The 17,110-nt window shown below is 39.1% G+C and overlaps 1 protein-coding gene and 1 pseudogene across 3 annotated transcripts; both read right to left on the bottom strand.

Moving 5' to 3' along the window:
• Positions 1–5,001: 5,001 nt before the first annotated feature.
• On the bottom strand, positions 5,002–7,247 carry LOC103710412 (protein transport protein SEC13 homolog A pseudogene; annotated as a pseudogene). Of its 2 annotated transcripts, none has more exons than XR_015971529.2 (2): positions 7,053–7,247; positions 5,002–6,280 (listed from the first exon to the last, which is right to left on the bottom strand). The product of XR_015971529.2 is annotated as a protein transport protein SEC13 homolog A pseudogene, transcript variant X1 (transcript). The 2 variants fall into 2 exon arrangements; XR_015971530.2 differs by having other exon boundaries at positions 5,002–6,276.
• A 4,497-nt stretch (positions 7,248–11,744) lies between these two features.
• Positions 11,745–12,949, bottom strand: TIL (temperature-induced lipocalin). The gene is made up of 2 exons (XM_008796107.5): positions 12,318–12,949; positions 11,745–12,191 (listed from the first exon to the last, which is right to left on the bottom strand). The coding sequence occupies exons 1-2, from the start codon at positions 12,696–12,698 to the stop codon at positions 12,006–12,008; spliced, it is 567 nt and encodes a 188-aa protein (XP_008794329.1). The 5' UTR covers positions 12,699–12,949; the 3' UTR covers positions 11,745–12,005.
• Positions 12,950–17,110: the final 4,161 nt, after the last annotated feature.

Here is a 17,110-nt window from a genome sequence, read left to right as displayed (position 1 = left end):
TTTATCATTTCAGTAGGTTAGAGGAGTTGAAAAGCCCTTTGTATTTTTGAAAATAAGTAAATTATAGAAACCCCTTGACATAAGAGGTAAATCGTACCTATACCAAATAATTTAAAAAATTTATATTTACCCTTCCAAGATTTATTCTTATCTAATATTTTAACCTATAATTTAATGGAATATTAGATCCAAATATTATATCAGAAAAATTTTCTGAAATAACTGAAATAATCTTTAAGTGACAGGAACATGAGAAAATATGTGCATCCTTCTCTATCCAAGGATAACTTTGATTTTTGATACGAAGTAAATGGTTTTACCATGTCGTTACGCAGGTTTACAGACTAGCGCATATAAATGTAATCAATATATAAACCACGAGAAGATTTTTATAATTTGATTTTTAAAAATTAGAGCCGCACTCATCAGGTCTCAGGCTGTTTGTTCGACCATGTTGCTTGCCATTGCTGTTCCCAGGTCTGCAACCTGATTCCCTTTTGTACAAGAAATTTCAAGGAAACTGTGGTCACTTTGAGATCTATATAGGTGGACGGGTAATATTGAATGAAGCTCTTTAAGATTTATGTAGGAAGATGAATGATAAAGGATAAGATGCTTTAAGATACATGTAAGCGGATGGATGCTAGAAGATGGAGCATCTTGAGATATGTGCAAGTGAATGGATAACAAATAAAGCTTTTTGAGATATGTGCAGATGGGTGACTGGTAGAGGATAGAATGCTTTGAGATCTATATAAATGGATGGATGATGGTAAATGAAGTGTTTTGAGATCTATCTAGATAAATGGATGATAGAGGATCGAGCGCTTTAAACTCTGTCAAGGTAAATAGATGATAGAGAATAGAATGCTTTGAGATCTATGCAAGTGGATGAATCACATAGAATTGAAGTCGCGTGAAAGCTACGATCCAGCCTCCGTGAATCAAGCTTATTTTGGTCTCTTTTTTTTTCGCGGTTAATTAAAATTTTTTAAACTTTCAGGGTCTGTAACCACTACAAATTTGATGAGATATTTTTGTTATTTTTTTTTAAAATGAGTCCCTCGTTTCCTTCAAAAAATAAGAAAGAAGATAAAAAAAAAAGACTCTCGAGCATACCAGACTTTTTACCACTCTGTAGAGCTCTTTTATTTTTTGGGTAAATAGTAGAGCTCATTCCCAACGGGCTTCGTTCAGGAGAGTGGATGCTAGTTGGGGCGCATTAGCCGTTTATCCGTTGATTAAGTTGATCTTTGACATTTGTCATATCTCTTCAAACAGGTCCGCTCCAAAAACAATTTTCCACACATTCCCTAATAAAGTTGAATATAAAACAATTATTTGGCTTGCAGAAAGAGGAAGAGAGAAGATATGGCCAACAAAAAATAAAAAAAATATTATTAGAGTTAAAAAAAAGAGAGATGAAAAATAACTTTTTCATAAATATATAATTTCTATATTTTATGGAGAAGAAAGCTCACATAGAATATAAAAAAATCAATTTTCACCTGCTCAGAATTGAAATATTTTTTTTTTCAAAAATCCCCTTAAGTTTTAAATGAAATGAGATTACTAAAGATATAATAGATATTTTCCACAACTTTTATAGAAAAATAAATATTCAATTAAATATAAGCTAATCAGAAATGTCACTTTTTTTTATAATTAACCAAATATTAAAAAATTATTTTTTTAGGCATTATATACCTAAATATTAGCTTTCTAGAAAAAAATATTTAAATGAATTAAAATTTTTTCTGCAACCCAAACGTGACCAAAGATATGAAACTGAATCTTAAAAGGATGTCGAAGTCCAAAAATAGATATTGAAAACTAAGGCCGGTAACTTTTGAGGAAAAAGCATAAAAACGAGAACCAGGTTGCATCACTAAAATTTGAACAAAATACCGCTGGATATGGAAAATGAAAAACCAAAGCAATTAAGCTGACTTCCGATTACAGTTCATTAAATCTATGGAGTCCACAACCACCATTCAGTTCTTGGTTCCAATCAGCATAGCCCTAACAGCAGGTGGCCAAGGCATAAATCAAAAAGGGCCACCTCCTCAAGTTTGGATACAATACTTGCCTCTCATACTTTTTCATCCAACTCAGTTTTCAACTGCTTTGCCAATAATACTGGGATCAGTTAAAGAATTGATAATAGAATGAACCTTTCTTTTAACTAACAAAACAGTTTGATAACCATCCAATTGACGTGCAATTCCAGTTCTACACAATTTTTTCCTTATTTTAAGAAAAAAAAAAGAACATAGCAAGCACTTTTCAATAATAATATTTCCAACCAGCGGACAATTTCACTTCTCTGACATATAAAAATTAAAACTACTGGAAAAAATAAGAGCAAAGCCGGAAAAGAATGCACTATCATCCCATTTTAATCGATAGTTAAATGCTAGATGAAATGATTTTTTGTGAGAGAACAAACTGATGGAAAAATTCTCACCAGATCCTGCTGAGGCTTTACAATCAAAAAAAATAAAAAACAAAGATCCTGTTGAAGCTGGTATATTTTTTATAGATATGCCAGAGCTAGTTTCTCCAAGCAGCAGTAGGGAAATTAGTTATATACAGTGCTGCACACCATCACCCCCTGCTCTTCTCGAACTAGCCATTAGTTCAATATTGGCAGATGCAAAGCAGCAAAAAACCTAGACATGGGGTACTCTATTAACTCAAAATTCAACCTACTTTCCAGGTGTTCCAGATTTCCATCGCTTTCTCAGTGTGTTAGCTAAATGTGCACATCTTACATATTTACTAGTACCTTATTCAATGGTTTCTAGCTTCAGGCATCAAAAAAATAATCTGTCCAGAATCTCTTTTTAATCTAAAATTACCATCAGCTACCTTAGGAATAGCCTCAAAGATGACCTGAAAATATTTTAAACAATAGTGCTCTATGATCATTTAAGCATGTTTTCAGAAATTCAGAGATTTGCTCCCCATAATTGCTGGTAAAATTCCAGAAAGCACTATCATCCTCAGAAATTTGTATTCTTGGCGCTCGCACCATCTGTCTATGCTTTTCCTAACTCCCATGAACTAAATCAGAAAGTTAATCAAACCAACCAAACCACTTCCTCTCACGACTTCCCTTTAGCCAACTAGTCTAGTAGCCTCTATTATACAAAAAGTTCCCTGTTTGGCAAATTTTACGAGTATCACCAACAAGTACATTGACCAACGTTGAGCTCACCATCTGTCGCCAAAATCATATCATAGCTGTAATGCACTTACATCATGTCCTTTATTCTTAATAGTAGATTATAAAGCATTTACTTGATTCTAGACATATACATACATACATGTATATAAAGCTTTATGCTTCTCTTGACATTAGCCACTCATGTCTGGTATTACACCAAGACCAATTATCAGGCACTGTGTACTTATGATCATTAGATCCAGGAAAAACCAAACACCATTTCTCATATGTCTTGAGATGAGTTTCTAACCCTATTAGCCTTGGGCGATATGGTCTTCAGTAAGCAGGAAAGGTGGCTTTAAATGTCAAGCTCATCCATTTAATAATCCACTGTACAACATGCTCGCTAGTGAACATGATAAAACTCAGAGGGGACAACCCGTGAAAGTACAAAACATAACATCCGCTTACAAATGCTTTAAAACATAAAGGATGCTAAGGACAAGAAGCCACATGAATCCTACTGCCAAAACTGAATTTAGAAAGAAAAAAAAGAAAGAACAATTTGCATGTAGAAACTAAGCAAGGAAATTTATGAATCTGGTGCACTCAATGAACATACAACAGATGACTGCTTTTCAGGGTAATGGATAGAAGTAACAGCAGCATGAGTGAGCAAGACAGAGATAAAAAAATATTATGGCCAACTGAGAACCAAATGTTCCATTGGTAATGGAATCTGAAATTACAAATCTACCAAACTATAATCAACTCCATAATGCCACAAAGTACTCCAACACTTACGCCAACTTAGAATATGTTTCCTTTAACCCAATGGATGGTGACAACAAACAATCCTGGGTGGTTGAATCTCAGAGAAAATTTGAATCTGATTTTTCAATTACGCTGCTCGGCTGCTTGTAAAAAAGACATTAGGGAAGTTGAGACCACAATCTAAAACATAGGAGCATAGGCAAACCGAAGTCCATCAAACAGGAAAGAAAGAAATCCAGAATGGTAACATAGGAGAATCTCTCCGCCTCCATCCTCCACCCCCCATCCCCACCTAAACAGAACCCAACAACCCCCGTAATCTAGCAAATGAGGAAATTTTAAGTTAAAAAGTGATGCAAAGCTGTCTTAGTCCTCACCTTATTGCACCAATAGATGTTTTGGGGGATACTCACCCCGTCCTTTCTTTTTTCCCTCCCTTCCTCCCATCCTGGAGGGCCTACCTGCAAGGAGCACCCCCAAAAGCATCCTTTCTACCATAGAGAACAGCTAATTCTAAGGCCAGCTTGCTTCTTCTTGTGAAGTCGTGAAACAGCCATCTGCTCTTGGCTAAAACTTTGTTCCTTTAAAAGGCCTCTATGACACTCATCAATCAAGGAGGCTCCAGGAAAGGACCGTCGTTATATATATATATATAGACACACACACACACAAAAGAAAGAGGCTTTGATAGAATATGTATATAAAAGAAAAGCAACAGTAAAATCCAAGTGCAACAACAGCCAAACTTTGCTAGCATTCACTATCTTCCGGTCCATCTTTTTATTGCTTACAAAAATTTGAACTTAAACCAAAACATTCACAGACAAACTCATTACACAGTAAAACTAATCCACCAACACTAGAACCATTTCTTAGAGTAACATTTGAGGCCATCAAGAACTCATAGTTTTAGAACATAAATACATACTGGTGATGTAGATAAAGAGGGTGGGGAGGGGAGAAGAGAGAAAGAGAGAGAGAGAGCACTGAACACTTGACATTAGTCACATGCATTTTGCAAGTAAAGAATATAACACCCATCAAAACCATATGTAAGATGCAGATAAAATGAGAAGTCTATCAAGTTAAGAAAGGGGAAAAAATATCAAATGTTGAACAAGACAATTTCAATCATAAATTCCACATATGTCTCTGGTTCTTATGTATTAAAAGAGAAATCAGAGCACTGTATGCCAAACCAGGCCAAACCTTTTCAAAGACTTGAAAGAACATCTAAATATTCCCATTGACAAAGCAATTAGGACTAGCTAATTACTCAAAATGTTGCCACATACCATCCAACAGGATAGGAAAAGAAAGTCCAAGCAGTAACATGAATTTCTAAGGCTCAACTGTTGTCACCTGCTGCCACTCCCCATCCACTGCTTCTTTCCACAATGTAACAATGTTATTCCCATCAGCTACAGCCAAGATGTTCCCTGTCAATGACCACGACACCCTCCAAACAGGGGCCTTAAAATCATTCAGAACTTTACTATCCCACTGATCACCTTCCTTTGCCACTGTCCATATAACCACAGTCCCATCCTGTGAAGCACTAGCAATAGTAGACTTTGGGAGCCCCAAATTTGGTGCCCAAGCCACATCTCTCACCCAGTCAGAGTGCATCTGAAGAGCAGGAAAGCAATCCATCTTCCAGCTCCCATTGTACAGCTTCCACACCTTAACCGTGTTATCGCAGCCACCCGATGCAAGTTTCTGGACAGGATCAAGCTGTCCCGAACCGACAAGGGCACCTGGTGCCATTGCTGGAGCCCACGAGACAGAAGTAACTCCAACTGGGTGGGCTTGATCAATCCTAGTAGTGTCCCAACCTCCATCCGTTCGAGCAGTAAAGACCGAGATGTTCCCATCTGAGGAACCACATGCCAAGCAGAGGCCAAGCTCGTGGGGTGCCCATGCAATTGAATTGACAGAGGACTTGTGTTCAGTGAAGATGTGTGCCTGAGCCCACTCATCAGGCTTGCTCCCTTCCTTCCATATGATCACGCGGCCATCATAGCTGCAAGAGGCAAGCATCGATCCAAACTTGGGGTGGGCCCATGCTACCTGCCAGACTGGACCCTGATGGCCTGTCAAGGTAGCAAGATGCTGATGCGAGGAGCCACTGACTCCAATAATCTTGATGGTAGATTCAGAAGAGGCTGTGGCCAGGCGCTTGCCGTAGTAGTCCATTGACACATCATGGACCACATCTTGGTGACCTGTTTCTATTTTCTGAGAAGGCATTGTTCCAATTCTAAACTGAAAACTCTAAGTTTGTATTCGTTGCAAATTCTTTTCTTTAGTTGCTTCCAGTGGAGGACACAACTCTGGCTGGACAAAATTGCAAGGAGGCATTAGAATTTAGTAGCCACCCAACTTGGCTGCAGCTAAGCATGATTTAAAGCTGAGATGAATAAGTATAGAGCTCGACTTCTTCATCAGAAATTATATATCATAGTTTATGCATCAATTTCCAGTTCATTAAACACACTGCCATATTTTCCAGAATTTGTTACACAAGGAATGCAACTGATCCTAAAACACAACCAACATAGCAAAATGGACAGATTATGGGGAAAAAACCAAAGAAAATGCAAACTTGATTCTTACCCTACTATTAAGATTTAAATCCCTGCAAACCTATCAGTGGGCACAATCTCAGGGTTATAACCAATTCACCTGAGATAAAGATCGGATCAAGCAAAGTAAAAAGAATATGTGAATCGACCCTCACAACATCATTCCTTATAATCTATAAGGCTCAAAAATTATCAAATATCACATTATATTTTTACACAAATTCAGCAATCAAGCAAAGATGAGATTATCCACAAAATTAAGTCACACATTTATGATAGATCAAACTTTAGAAAACAAAAACTTCGGACAAGAGAACATCAATCAGGGATCAAGTGAAACGTATTCAGCTCGAATGATTAGTATTTCCATGCCAGATCTCCTTCAAACAAGACAAGGCGGAGATCCACAAACCCCAATCAGGCTCCAAAGAAATCCACAAACGGACAAAGAAAGCCATAGCTAGATCCAGAAGCAAAGAGCCAAATGGAATTATTTGAAATCAAAGAACAGATGAAAGGATTACCTCTTCGATATCTCGCGCTCGCCAGATCGGCCGGAAGGGCAGCGCTCCTCACCTTCGATCCCTTTTCTTCGGGTACGGGAGTTTATGAATCATGCAAAGTGCCCGATTCCAGCCCGACCAGGCCCAACTTGGGATAGGCCGCGGCCCGGGCCTGAGAAAAACTCCGTTGATAACGATGTCCCATTCCGTTCCGTTCTGCCCAATTCTGATGAGATGAGACACGTACCCAGAAAACGGATTTTTGCATAAAGATCTACTTATTTAATGATTTTGCAAAAACAGAATAATGTATATTTATTGTTCTTTCTAATTTTGCTCCTAAAACTAAATTTAAATACGATATGGATCGTCTGAACAAATGTGTATAGGAAATTCTTGAATGTATATCACGCATTGTGCATTTAGATCCAGAAGCAAAATTATTGGCGAATTCTGAAATATACATCATTCTGGGGAAAAAAAAACAGAAATCCAATGTTTTCTATAAAATTAATAGTAATATAATGTAATAATTGTATTGTATATTATAATATAATAACGAAAAAGATTTTCTAATGCAAAATTGATCCCTGAGTCTCCCAAAAGAAGGTGTAATCTGGGTTTGTTTCTGGTAAAATAATCTGCCCTGCATTGCTGCTAAAGTTTGTTGGTTGGCCCTATGCACTCTCCGGGGCAAATGACAATCTTGGACTCTAATACACGTATGCATGCATGCATGGGCGCAATACAGTGAAAGTTATATCATTATGAGTTTGGAAGTTATAGCTCAGTAAAATATTAGGGATGAAAGTAGATCGAATAATATGTATTTATTTTTGTATTCGAATCTATCTTAATATCTATATTTGTATCGATATCCGTTAAAGAAAAATGGATGCGAAAATGGATACACAACTATTTAATTTGTATTCGAATATTTGATTTTATTTATAATTCTATTTAATTTTATATAAAATTTATTAAATTTTAAGAAAAATAAATAACCACATTAACATTCTGTTAACTTGATTTATTATCTATTTGATAATATATTTGATTCCGTGGTCATAAAATTTAATTATCCGATTTATATTTATATCCGTTTAAAATAAATATGGATATGAATTCTTGTATCCGACTAATATCCACATCCATATTTGTATTCGGCAAATAAAGCAAATATGGATATAGACATACTAGTATCCAATCCGATTTTAACCCTATGAAATACTGTTCTCTGTTTCATTAACTTTGTTGAGTACCAAATTATATAAAATTTTCAAAGTTGATTAAATGCTTGGCTAAGTTTAAGGTCTGTATGTCTTTTTATCCAGCATTTCTCGATCCTCTAAGTCTCCAAGACATGTCAGCAAAGTGAAATAAGTATGTCTTGAGTGGGTCTCAATTTAATGCAAAATAATTGCATCCAACAGAGCTTATTATGCGGCGCACTTCATCATATCATTTATCTCACACCAGAGGCAGCGGATTGGATGTCTGCACAACCTATTTGGGATTTCAGGCATTGAAATGTAGGAAAAACGTAGCCTTCTCTTGAACAAATGCTAAAACCACGTTGCAATTTTCTCTCAATGGATGTCTAAGGATAGCTGCTCCAGCACAGCTTGAATTTCTCTAGCTGAATACTCTGAAATTTTGTGTTATCTCTCACTTCTCGTCTCTGACAAGAGGTTAGGGTTTAATTTCGAGCGGCGTCGACTTTAATTTCTAAAATCTTGGCTCGATGAGCTCCGGCTCGAACTGGGTAGCATCGACCTAAAATCATAAAATTGGGTTTGGCTCGGAACCTCTCTTGGCTTAAAAAAAAACAAAAAATTATTTTATTTTTCACTAGGTTTAATATAAGGGAACTAGGGTCTTGACATTTCCTATGGTCTTTTGTTTTCCTGTCCAGGCCAGAGGTAGATGAGACATAGCAAATAGCAACAAATAGCAACAATCACCCCAGTGAAATATTTGCTGATTAAGAGATAAATGTTTGTACATAAATGAGGTTCAGTAGACATATATGTACTCCACAATAGATATTTTGAGAACAATCAAAGGGGGAAGAGAACTGTTGAGTACGCAGAAAAATAGTTGTGAAAAAAAAAAAAACAAGAGACGAAATAGAAAGGAGAAAGAGAGGCTATTGAATAAAGAGGGGAATAAGATAGGTAAAGAATATGCAACAGTTAATAACAGTCTCTGAAGGTGCTTGTGAACACAATGCATAAACACCGTAGAAAAAATCTTGATTAAAGGTTTGTGTTAGTTTATCTGGTTTCTAATGTCGCCTGATTTGTTTGAATTATATTCTCATTCGAGTTTCTGTTGATCTGGTAAACTACCACAAGAATAAGATCAGGGCCATACTAGTCCTTTTGGTTGTGTAGGTTGCTGGCATCCAATCACCATCCCTAGCATCTGGTTTAGAGACCAAGCACCCACCCATTTGTTGCCATCTTTAACACCCTTTCTCTAAAGTGGTTGTTTTCGATTCAAGAGATCAAGAAATATTGGATATTTTGACCTCAACTTAAAATGATATTCTTGATCTCCGTATTAACCGAGGTAAATAACTTCGCTAAAAATCGAGATGCTATTCTGCCCGTGCTAACAAAAATTAGCAGTAATGGTAACACTGCACTTACAGACTTACTGCTCGCACACGATGATTACCACATTATAAATATGGTGTCGACCATTACTATATAGTTAAGGCATGTCACACCAAATTAAATAATAGATATATAGTATACCTTATATAAAGAGGTAGACGAGGAATCCTTAAGAAAGCTCATTCTGAGAATTTTTTTTTTTTTTTTTACAAATTCTCTCTTTTCTATGTTGTTGTTTTCCTATTCTGATTTAAGCATCGAAAAATGTCTCCATCAAAAATCTTCCAATAATTAAATTTCTTGCAGGTTGACAGAATTCAGCTTTTCCTCACTCGGCCATATCCGACCTCACCTCTTTTTGGTTCCCATCGACCTCAACACAAGCCGTGGACGTTCACGATCCGTCATTATCCTTTCTTTTTGCTCTCATCAAAGGCTCACAAAGTGGACGTTCACGATCCGTCATTATCCTTCCTATGTCCTGTGCACTGGCACAGAATAAACGGCCGGATATCATAAATCGGGAAGATCCTCACATAAAAGAACGGCTTCCATATAATTTTATCGTCTGAGAGACCACCATCACCGTGAATTTCTCATCCGAGAGCATCTCGTCCTCTCATAATCACGCAAAGGCCTTTGGAGTCCGGCGTTCCAAACATGTTCACAACATGACCATACACCATTACACCTAGGGCTCGTTTGATTCGCGGGAAACAATTTTTTTTTAGAAATATAATTCCTGAGAAATAAATTTCTAGAAAGAGGATGCTTAGAAAAGTACTTTTGACATATTTGGTTGATCATGGAAAAGTGACAAATTTTCAAAATGCTTATGTTTGGTTGGGGGTGGTTCTATATACACCCCCCTATTGCTCAGGACACCTCCCAAAAATTAAAAAAAAATTAAATACTCTCTACACCCCCCCATTTGCTAAGGACACCCCTAAAAAATTAAAAATTCCTAAATTACCCCCCACCCTCCCCACCCCCTCACCTAAATTGCTTTCTACACCCCCCAAACCCCCCCCCCCACCCCGCTCTTCCCCTCCAAAACACCCGCCGGCTTCTCCTTTCCGCCCAAAAAACCTCGCCTCAAGCACCTCGCCGGCGGCCAAACCCCCTCCGTCTCCCTTTGAACTGTTCCGCCCAAAGCACCTCGCCAACGCCCAAAACCCCCCCGTTCCCCCTTCTCCCTCTCGTCGCCGGCATTCTGTTCGGCTGCACAGAGCCGGACAGAACCCTTCTGTTCGGCTGCACAGTGCCGGACAGAAGCCTTCTGTTCGGCACTGTGCAGCCGAACAGAAGAGTTCGGTTGAGGGTTGCCGAACAGAAGGCTTCTGTTCGGCACTGTTCAGCCGAACAGAAGCCTTTTGTTCGGCGATCCAGTGCCGAACGGAGCACGAACCGTGAAAAAAAAAAAATTTCGAAACAAGGTGGAACACGTACCTTTGCGGCCGATTCTTCGTCCCAAATCACTAGTTGCTTGTCCATGCTTCGAATGGGGCTTAAATCTCCTTCAAAGATCGCCTAAACGATGTAAATGGATCGAGGGGTTTAAGGGGGGTTTGAGGGGTGTTTTTTTTTTTCTTTTCAAAACGAAACGGAGGAGGAGGAAGGGGGGGTGTACTGAGAAAATTTCAAGGGCAATATGGTAATTACACTAAAGGTTAGTTTGGGTATTTTTTTTTTTGGTTTTTGGGGGGCGTCCTTAGCAATAGGGGGGGTGTATATAGAACCCCCCCTTTGGTTGGCCATCCACTTTCCTGAGAAAGTTATGTATAATTCCTACTATACCCTTAATAAAAATTAGATCTTTAATGACTCTTTAATGCTGAAAGGTCTTTTTAAAAAAAATAAAAATGAAGTAATTTCTGAAGAAAGGTTTTTTCATTAAATATGGAAATCATATTCTTATGAAAATATAACTTTTCCGTCTCTCTCCTTTAAAAACTCCAACAAAACAAGAGACATCTCGTTACTTTTTTGTTGACCACACCTTCTTCCGCGAACCAAACGAGTGCTTAGTTCTTTAAATGTACTTCTAGTGGAACGTAGAAAGTAAGCTAAAAGGCTATAAGAATGCAGATCATGCTAAAGAAGACATCAAATCCGTTATCATATAATTAAACCACGGTAACCAGAATTACATCATTATTTTCGTCCATATTTAATCTACCAAATTTTCATTAAAGACTCGTTATCTTCAACGTCGAGTCTTGTTCCACGCACATACGACATACATGCACTAGTAAAAAAGTACACCGGCATCAACGGAAGGGCTACTTACAGCGGACCAAAAGAAGAAATTTCTCTACCATTTCATTTTTATTCCAGTACAAACATTATCCATTTATTTGCCAAAGAGGGATTTGATCCACCAGATGCCCTTGGTGTCCTTGGGACCTGCCTCTGCCTCTGGAGGAGGGTCTGCTTGTGGTGTCTTGTGGAGTTTCTTCACATCATACCCTTCTTTCTCGGCCTTCTCCACCAAGAGGTTGTACACCTCGTCATCCATGCGGGTCTGCCTACATAGTATCTGTCAACACAACCAAAACACTGATAAAAATCCTGGCTAAACGAGAGATCGGATCTCTCGAAACCGGAGAAACGAAGCAAAATGGAAGGAAAGCACCAACTTTGTTGAGAAGAAACAGCAACATACCCAGAGGTACTTCCTGGAGGGCTCGCCGACGAGGGCGTACTGGTAGCCGTCATCGATGTAGAGGACCCAGTAGTTGCCGGTCACCGGAATTATAGGAAAGAAGGGCGGCACGTAGAACTTGACCTTGAGCTTGGCCTCGTCGCTGTTCGGGTTCGCTTTGTAGGCCGTCCCCTCGATGGAGTCGCGCTTGCCGTTGCTCCACGTCTCGTTCAGGACGTTGACGGTGCCGTCCGGGTTGAGCGTGTAGGTGGCCCGCGTGTTCTCCCCGTTCTTGGGCTGAAAGAAAGAAGGGAACGACGCGATCTCGTACCACCGCCCCATGTACCGCTCGACGTCCAGGCCCTTCACCACCGTCATCGCCTTCGTCGCCGCCGGCGCCATTAGCTTTTATTTTCTTTTAACGAGGGTTTATGGCGTGAGGTTTTGAGAAAGGAATAGGAAGCTTGGAGGGGGTTGGGTCGAAAGGAAAAAGGGGGCTTTTATCGAAGGTGGGAAGAGGTGGATGTGGATAAGGAAGGGGGAAGGAGGGACACGTGGCGGATCTCCAGCGCCACGTTTCCATTTCTATGGGCTCCGTGGTTTAAGGGAGTTTCTAGACCTCCCCAGCCAATAACGCCGACATAAAGTGCCGTGCCTGTGAAACGATGAGAAGAATGATAAACGGGTTCCGGTTACTTTTCCGTGAGCTTACCACTGCCCCAGGTACCTATTGTGCATAATAATAATAATTCTTCTTCTTCTTCTACTTCTCCTATAAAAACGGCAATTCACATAGTTCTAACTTGAATACATCTAACCATATCAAAATAAAATAAAGAGTACAAGATAGGAGGAATATCTCCTACAGATGTCCAAATGACCTTTCCGGAGTGCCGAGCAGCAAATGAGGCGACCCAGTCTGCTGCACTGTTCGCCTCCCGAAAAACATGTAAAGCCTGGAAAACACTCGGCTCCTGAGCCAATCTCCGAATCTCACGGATGAGAGGATGACCATGTCCATATCTGTCCACTCCCCAAATCTACTCTATCACCACAGAGGAGTCTCCCTCAAGGCATATATGCTCAGCATGGAGTACCCGCCTCGCATAGAATATCCCCTCCCAGGCTGCCCGCAGCTCCGCACTGACTACAGTAAGTTCCGGCGCGCGGCAACCACCGGCTACTATCAAACTGCCGAGATGGTCTCTGATAACAAAGTCAACTCCTCCTGACACCCCGTCCTCCGACATACTACCATCGAAGTTCACTTTGAGATGACCAAGGGGTGGGGGTACCCAAGAGACTAGGGCAAACCTGGGCGCTGTGACAGCAGAAAGAGTACCCCAGATGTCCCTGGCCATCTCAGAAGAGAACCTAATGGTAGTAGTAGAAACCTCCCTGGCAAGACGCATGGCTCTGTCCACCACCATCCGCAGGGGTAACCGCCTACCCTCAAATATACCTGCATTCCTGTCCAGCCAGATAGAATGAGCCAAATATGCCCACCGGATTCCGGCCTCAACAGTGCTGGGCCGCCGCATGGCCACTTTCAACCAATGAATCAAATCCTATGTCGACTCGACTGAATGGGGCAGCAATGTGGGCGATCGGCTCCAAATGCCCCTAGCTCTGGGGCACTGCAGAAGGATATGATCAATCGTCTCCTCAATCTTCGTACACTCATCACAACATTGAGTGTTCCTCACCCTTGGAATTTTCTCCTTCAAAGTTGGAACTTTCTTTTTTCTTTTTCTTTTTTTTTTTTTTTTTTTTTTTTTTTTTTTTTTTTTTTTTTTTTTGCTTAGGCGGAAAGGCAAGAGGGGGGTGAGGAGAAAGTTGAACTTTCTCGGTAACGGTGGTTTTGAACTTTCCATGGCTGTTTGGACGTTGGTTGATTCCTACCGCAAGTGTGAGTTAGTCTCCACCGTTCCCTAAGCGAATGCTTCGGTTGCTTGGGAGCGGTATAACGAGAGGGAAAGGGCTGAAAGGATCGAGTTGCTTGCCCATGAAGGCAATCGTGGGGGGTCCGGGGAAGGTTCTGGATGTCTCTCGACTCTCGGTGGCAATTTCTTCGCCCCATCGCATATCCAACTCAGCTGAGCTCTTATAAGCCGGATTTTACCTGACCCTACCTATCCAAAATAAATACAAATAATAATAAAATCCGATCTAACTTTAACTTGAATATATAACTTTTTATAAATTCTTTTCTTACTCTTTATCTTAATTACTTCATTTATAAAGAAATTAAATATGTAAAAATTTAGATACTTAGTTATTTGTTTTTTCTTAATTTAAAGAGTATTTGACTTCTTAAAGAATAATATTTTTATTTGTTATAGTTCTATTATAGTTAAAAATTTGGTTTGTTATATTTTATGTCCTCAATTCTTATTTTTTTTAATATTATGTTACATACTAAAATTTATTTTTATATTTTTTTATTTATAAAAAAATAATTTTTGCAACTTTATTCGATCTAGTCTATCTAACCCATCCTATCTAACTCTATCTACCTTATCCTACCTTGAGATAAGCATGGGACGGATATAGATAATAGCTTATTTGACCTACATCCGATCCATTGCTGTTCCTAACTATTACCTCACTAGAGGTTGACCCTAAATATCAGAAGAAGCCAGGAAAGAACTGAAAGAATGTAGAAGGGTTTGGGCTGGGCTGGTGAGTAATTGAACATGTATAGGTAGCCCTAATAGTGATTTTCAGCCATCAACATTAAGATACTGGTTTTATAAAAGAAGGACAACTACATTCTGTTCGCTTTATCTGGAAGTAGTGACTGGTTGAGGGCTTGTAATGGTATCTTGTCCCTTATCCCATTCCTTTCCAATAGGGAGCCTAGAATGGGTGAAGAGAAGGTGCTTTGCAGATGATCCCATGGTTGAGAATCTTGAGATCCTCCACTCGGTCCCCATATTGCTTACTCTCTCGACGTCTGCCTCCGGTGGCGATTTTCTTTCCCACTCCATCTAGCTTCTCTCTCCTGCCTTTTCCCCCATATCACTCTCTAATTAGATTTCAATCGGTTGATTGGCATCTCTCTTTACGATCGTGTTGAAGTGAGATATCAACTTAGAAAGACGGTGCCTAACGAAGATTCTTTTTTTCCAAAAAAGGGTGAGATAGCATCAATCGAAAGATCGGAGATCAGCAGGCTTGATTAGTGGCGGCTAGGGGTCGGCATATCTTCAACCAGTCCATCAATAGCACTGAGATCAAAGCAGTATGGAAGGATATGTCCTATGTGAGACGGGTGCTAGGAGTAGATTGTATCATCCTGGAGGAGGATTCCGCCACGGTGATTTAGGAGATCTAGAGGTCCAGGAGTACTGGTGGAGAAATGCGATTGCTACATGACATTCGCCGCCTGATAGGTGAATACACTTCTCATAGAGCTACTCATGTTTACAGGGAGGCCAACAGTGCAGCAGATTGGGTGGCCTCCTATGCGGCTCATCACTCAGGTAAGTTTGTTTGGATGGACCAGACCTTTGTCCCGTCTTCCGTGCAATCTCTTTTATCTTTTGACTTTCTAAGCACCACTCACACCTGTTGTATGTGAGTTGCCGATGTACCAAATAATAAAACTTTCAATCATTATCCATCACTAAATATAAAAATTAATATTTATTTCAAAATTAAGAAATCAAAGTTATAATAAATATATAATAAAAACAAAAATATACACAAGTGATCCCAGAACCTTGCAACAAAGCCGTGCACATGCTGAAAGATAACATTAACATTATGTCGCTTCAATTTGCTTTTGCTATAATAGCTGCAAATTCTTCTCACAGTATAACCGTCAAGTCGCAATCTAAACAAAGAACTAATTCACTTTCTACAATAATCTGAACCATTCTCGTTTGTGTGATTACCTATAATTACAAATAAAACCTTCTTAAAGTATATTTGATAAAATTTAACATATAAGAAAGCCTAAATTAGCATATGTAGTTTCCGCTTCGATCATTGGTTATGGCTCTTGGCGAACATAAGAAAATCAAAGGAAATCCCAAGATGACAGGTTTGATGGCCCCGCGTTTTCATTGGCTCACCACTACGAGGTACGAGAAAATTGGAATAGGATTGGTAAAAGATTCTAGGGTTTTCAAAGGATCTGATCTCACTCGGCATTGTTGGGTCAAAATAATTAAGTCATAGGATTAAGCCCCCATTACTCTGTAGGTTACATAAGAGTGCACAAAAAAAAAGAGTACTAGGAGGGGGTACTTAGCCTAATCCTTCCTCCTCTCTCTCTCTCTCTCTCTCCAATGTACTCGATTTATCTTCTGATATGGGGACTAAATGGTCAAAACTATATGTGACACTCCAAAAATATCCCGACCATGACAAGTAGCGATGTTGTCTTTCAGGCAAAGCATGTTTATAAAAAAGTTAATGGAGCCGCAAATTGGGTGGCCTCATATGTAGCTAACTACTCCGAAAGAGCTCTATGGGTTAGAAAGGAGAGGTGCCTAAAGCATTTCAAGACTTATCATTTTTTAATTTTTTTTGAATATATCTATATTATAATTATATAAATTATTTATTATAAAAAAAAACTATACGTTGACACTCGCCAATATCCCGTAGTGTACCAATCCACAACTGCACATAAGATGTGAATCAAAAAAAAAAAAAAAAAGAGTAGTAATGCTTGACATGGTTAAATTATACATTGACCAAGCTATCACATAGTTATACGTATACATAATTATATATATTTTTCTTGACTAACTCTTCACGTCACTCACTGAAACCTTGCAGTAGATCTTTCCAAAGAATTTGTT

The sequence above is a fragment of the Phoenix dactylifera genome, chromosome 11, assembly GCF_051530095.1.
Source record: "Phoenix dactylifera cultivar Ajwa chromosome 11, Ajwa_hap1_PhDact_Kaust_v1.1, whole genome shotgun sequence".
In the NCBI taxonomy this organism is placed as follows: Eukaryota; Viridiplantae; Streptophyta; class Magnoliopsida; order Arecales; family Arecaceae; genus Phoenix; species Phoenix dactylifera.
The sequence above is the reverse complement of the archived record's forward strand: the minus strand, read 5'-3'. Positions and strand labels throughout refer to the sequence as shown.

Excerpts from the sequence above, each read along its gene's own strand:
- TIL (XM_008796107.5), bottom strand. The coding sequence starts at position 12,698 with ATGGCGCCGGCGGCGACGAAGGCGATGACGGTGGTGAAGGGCCTGGAC. Across the intron at positions 12,192-12,317 it reads CCTCCAGGAAGTACCTCTGG|ATACTATGTAGGCAGACCCG; the intron begins GTATGTTGCTGT and ends TTGTGTTGACAG.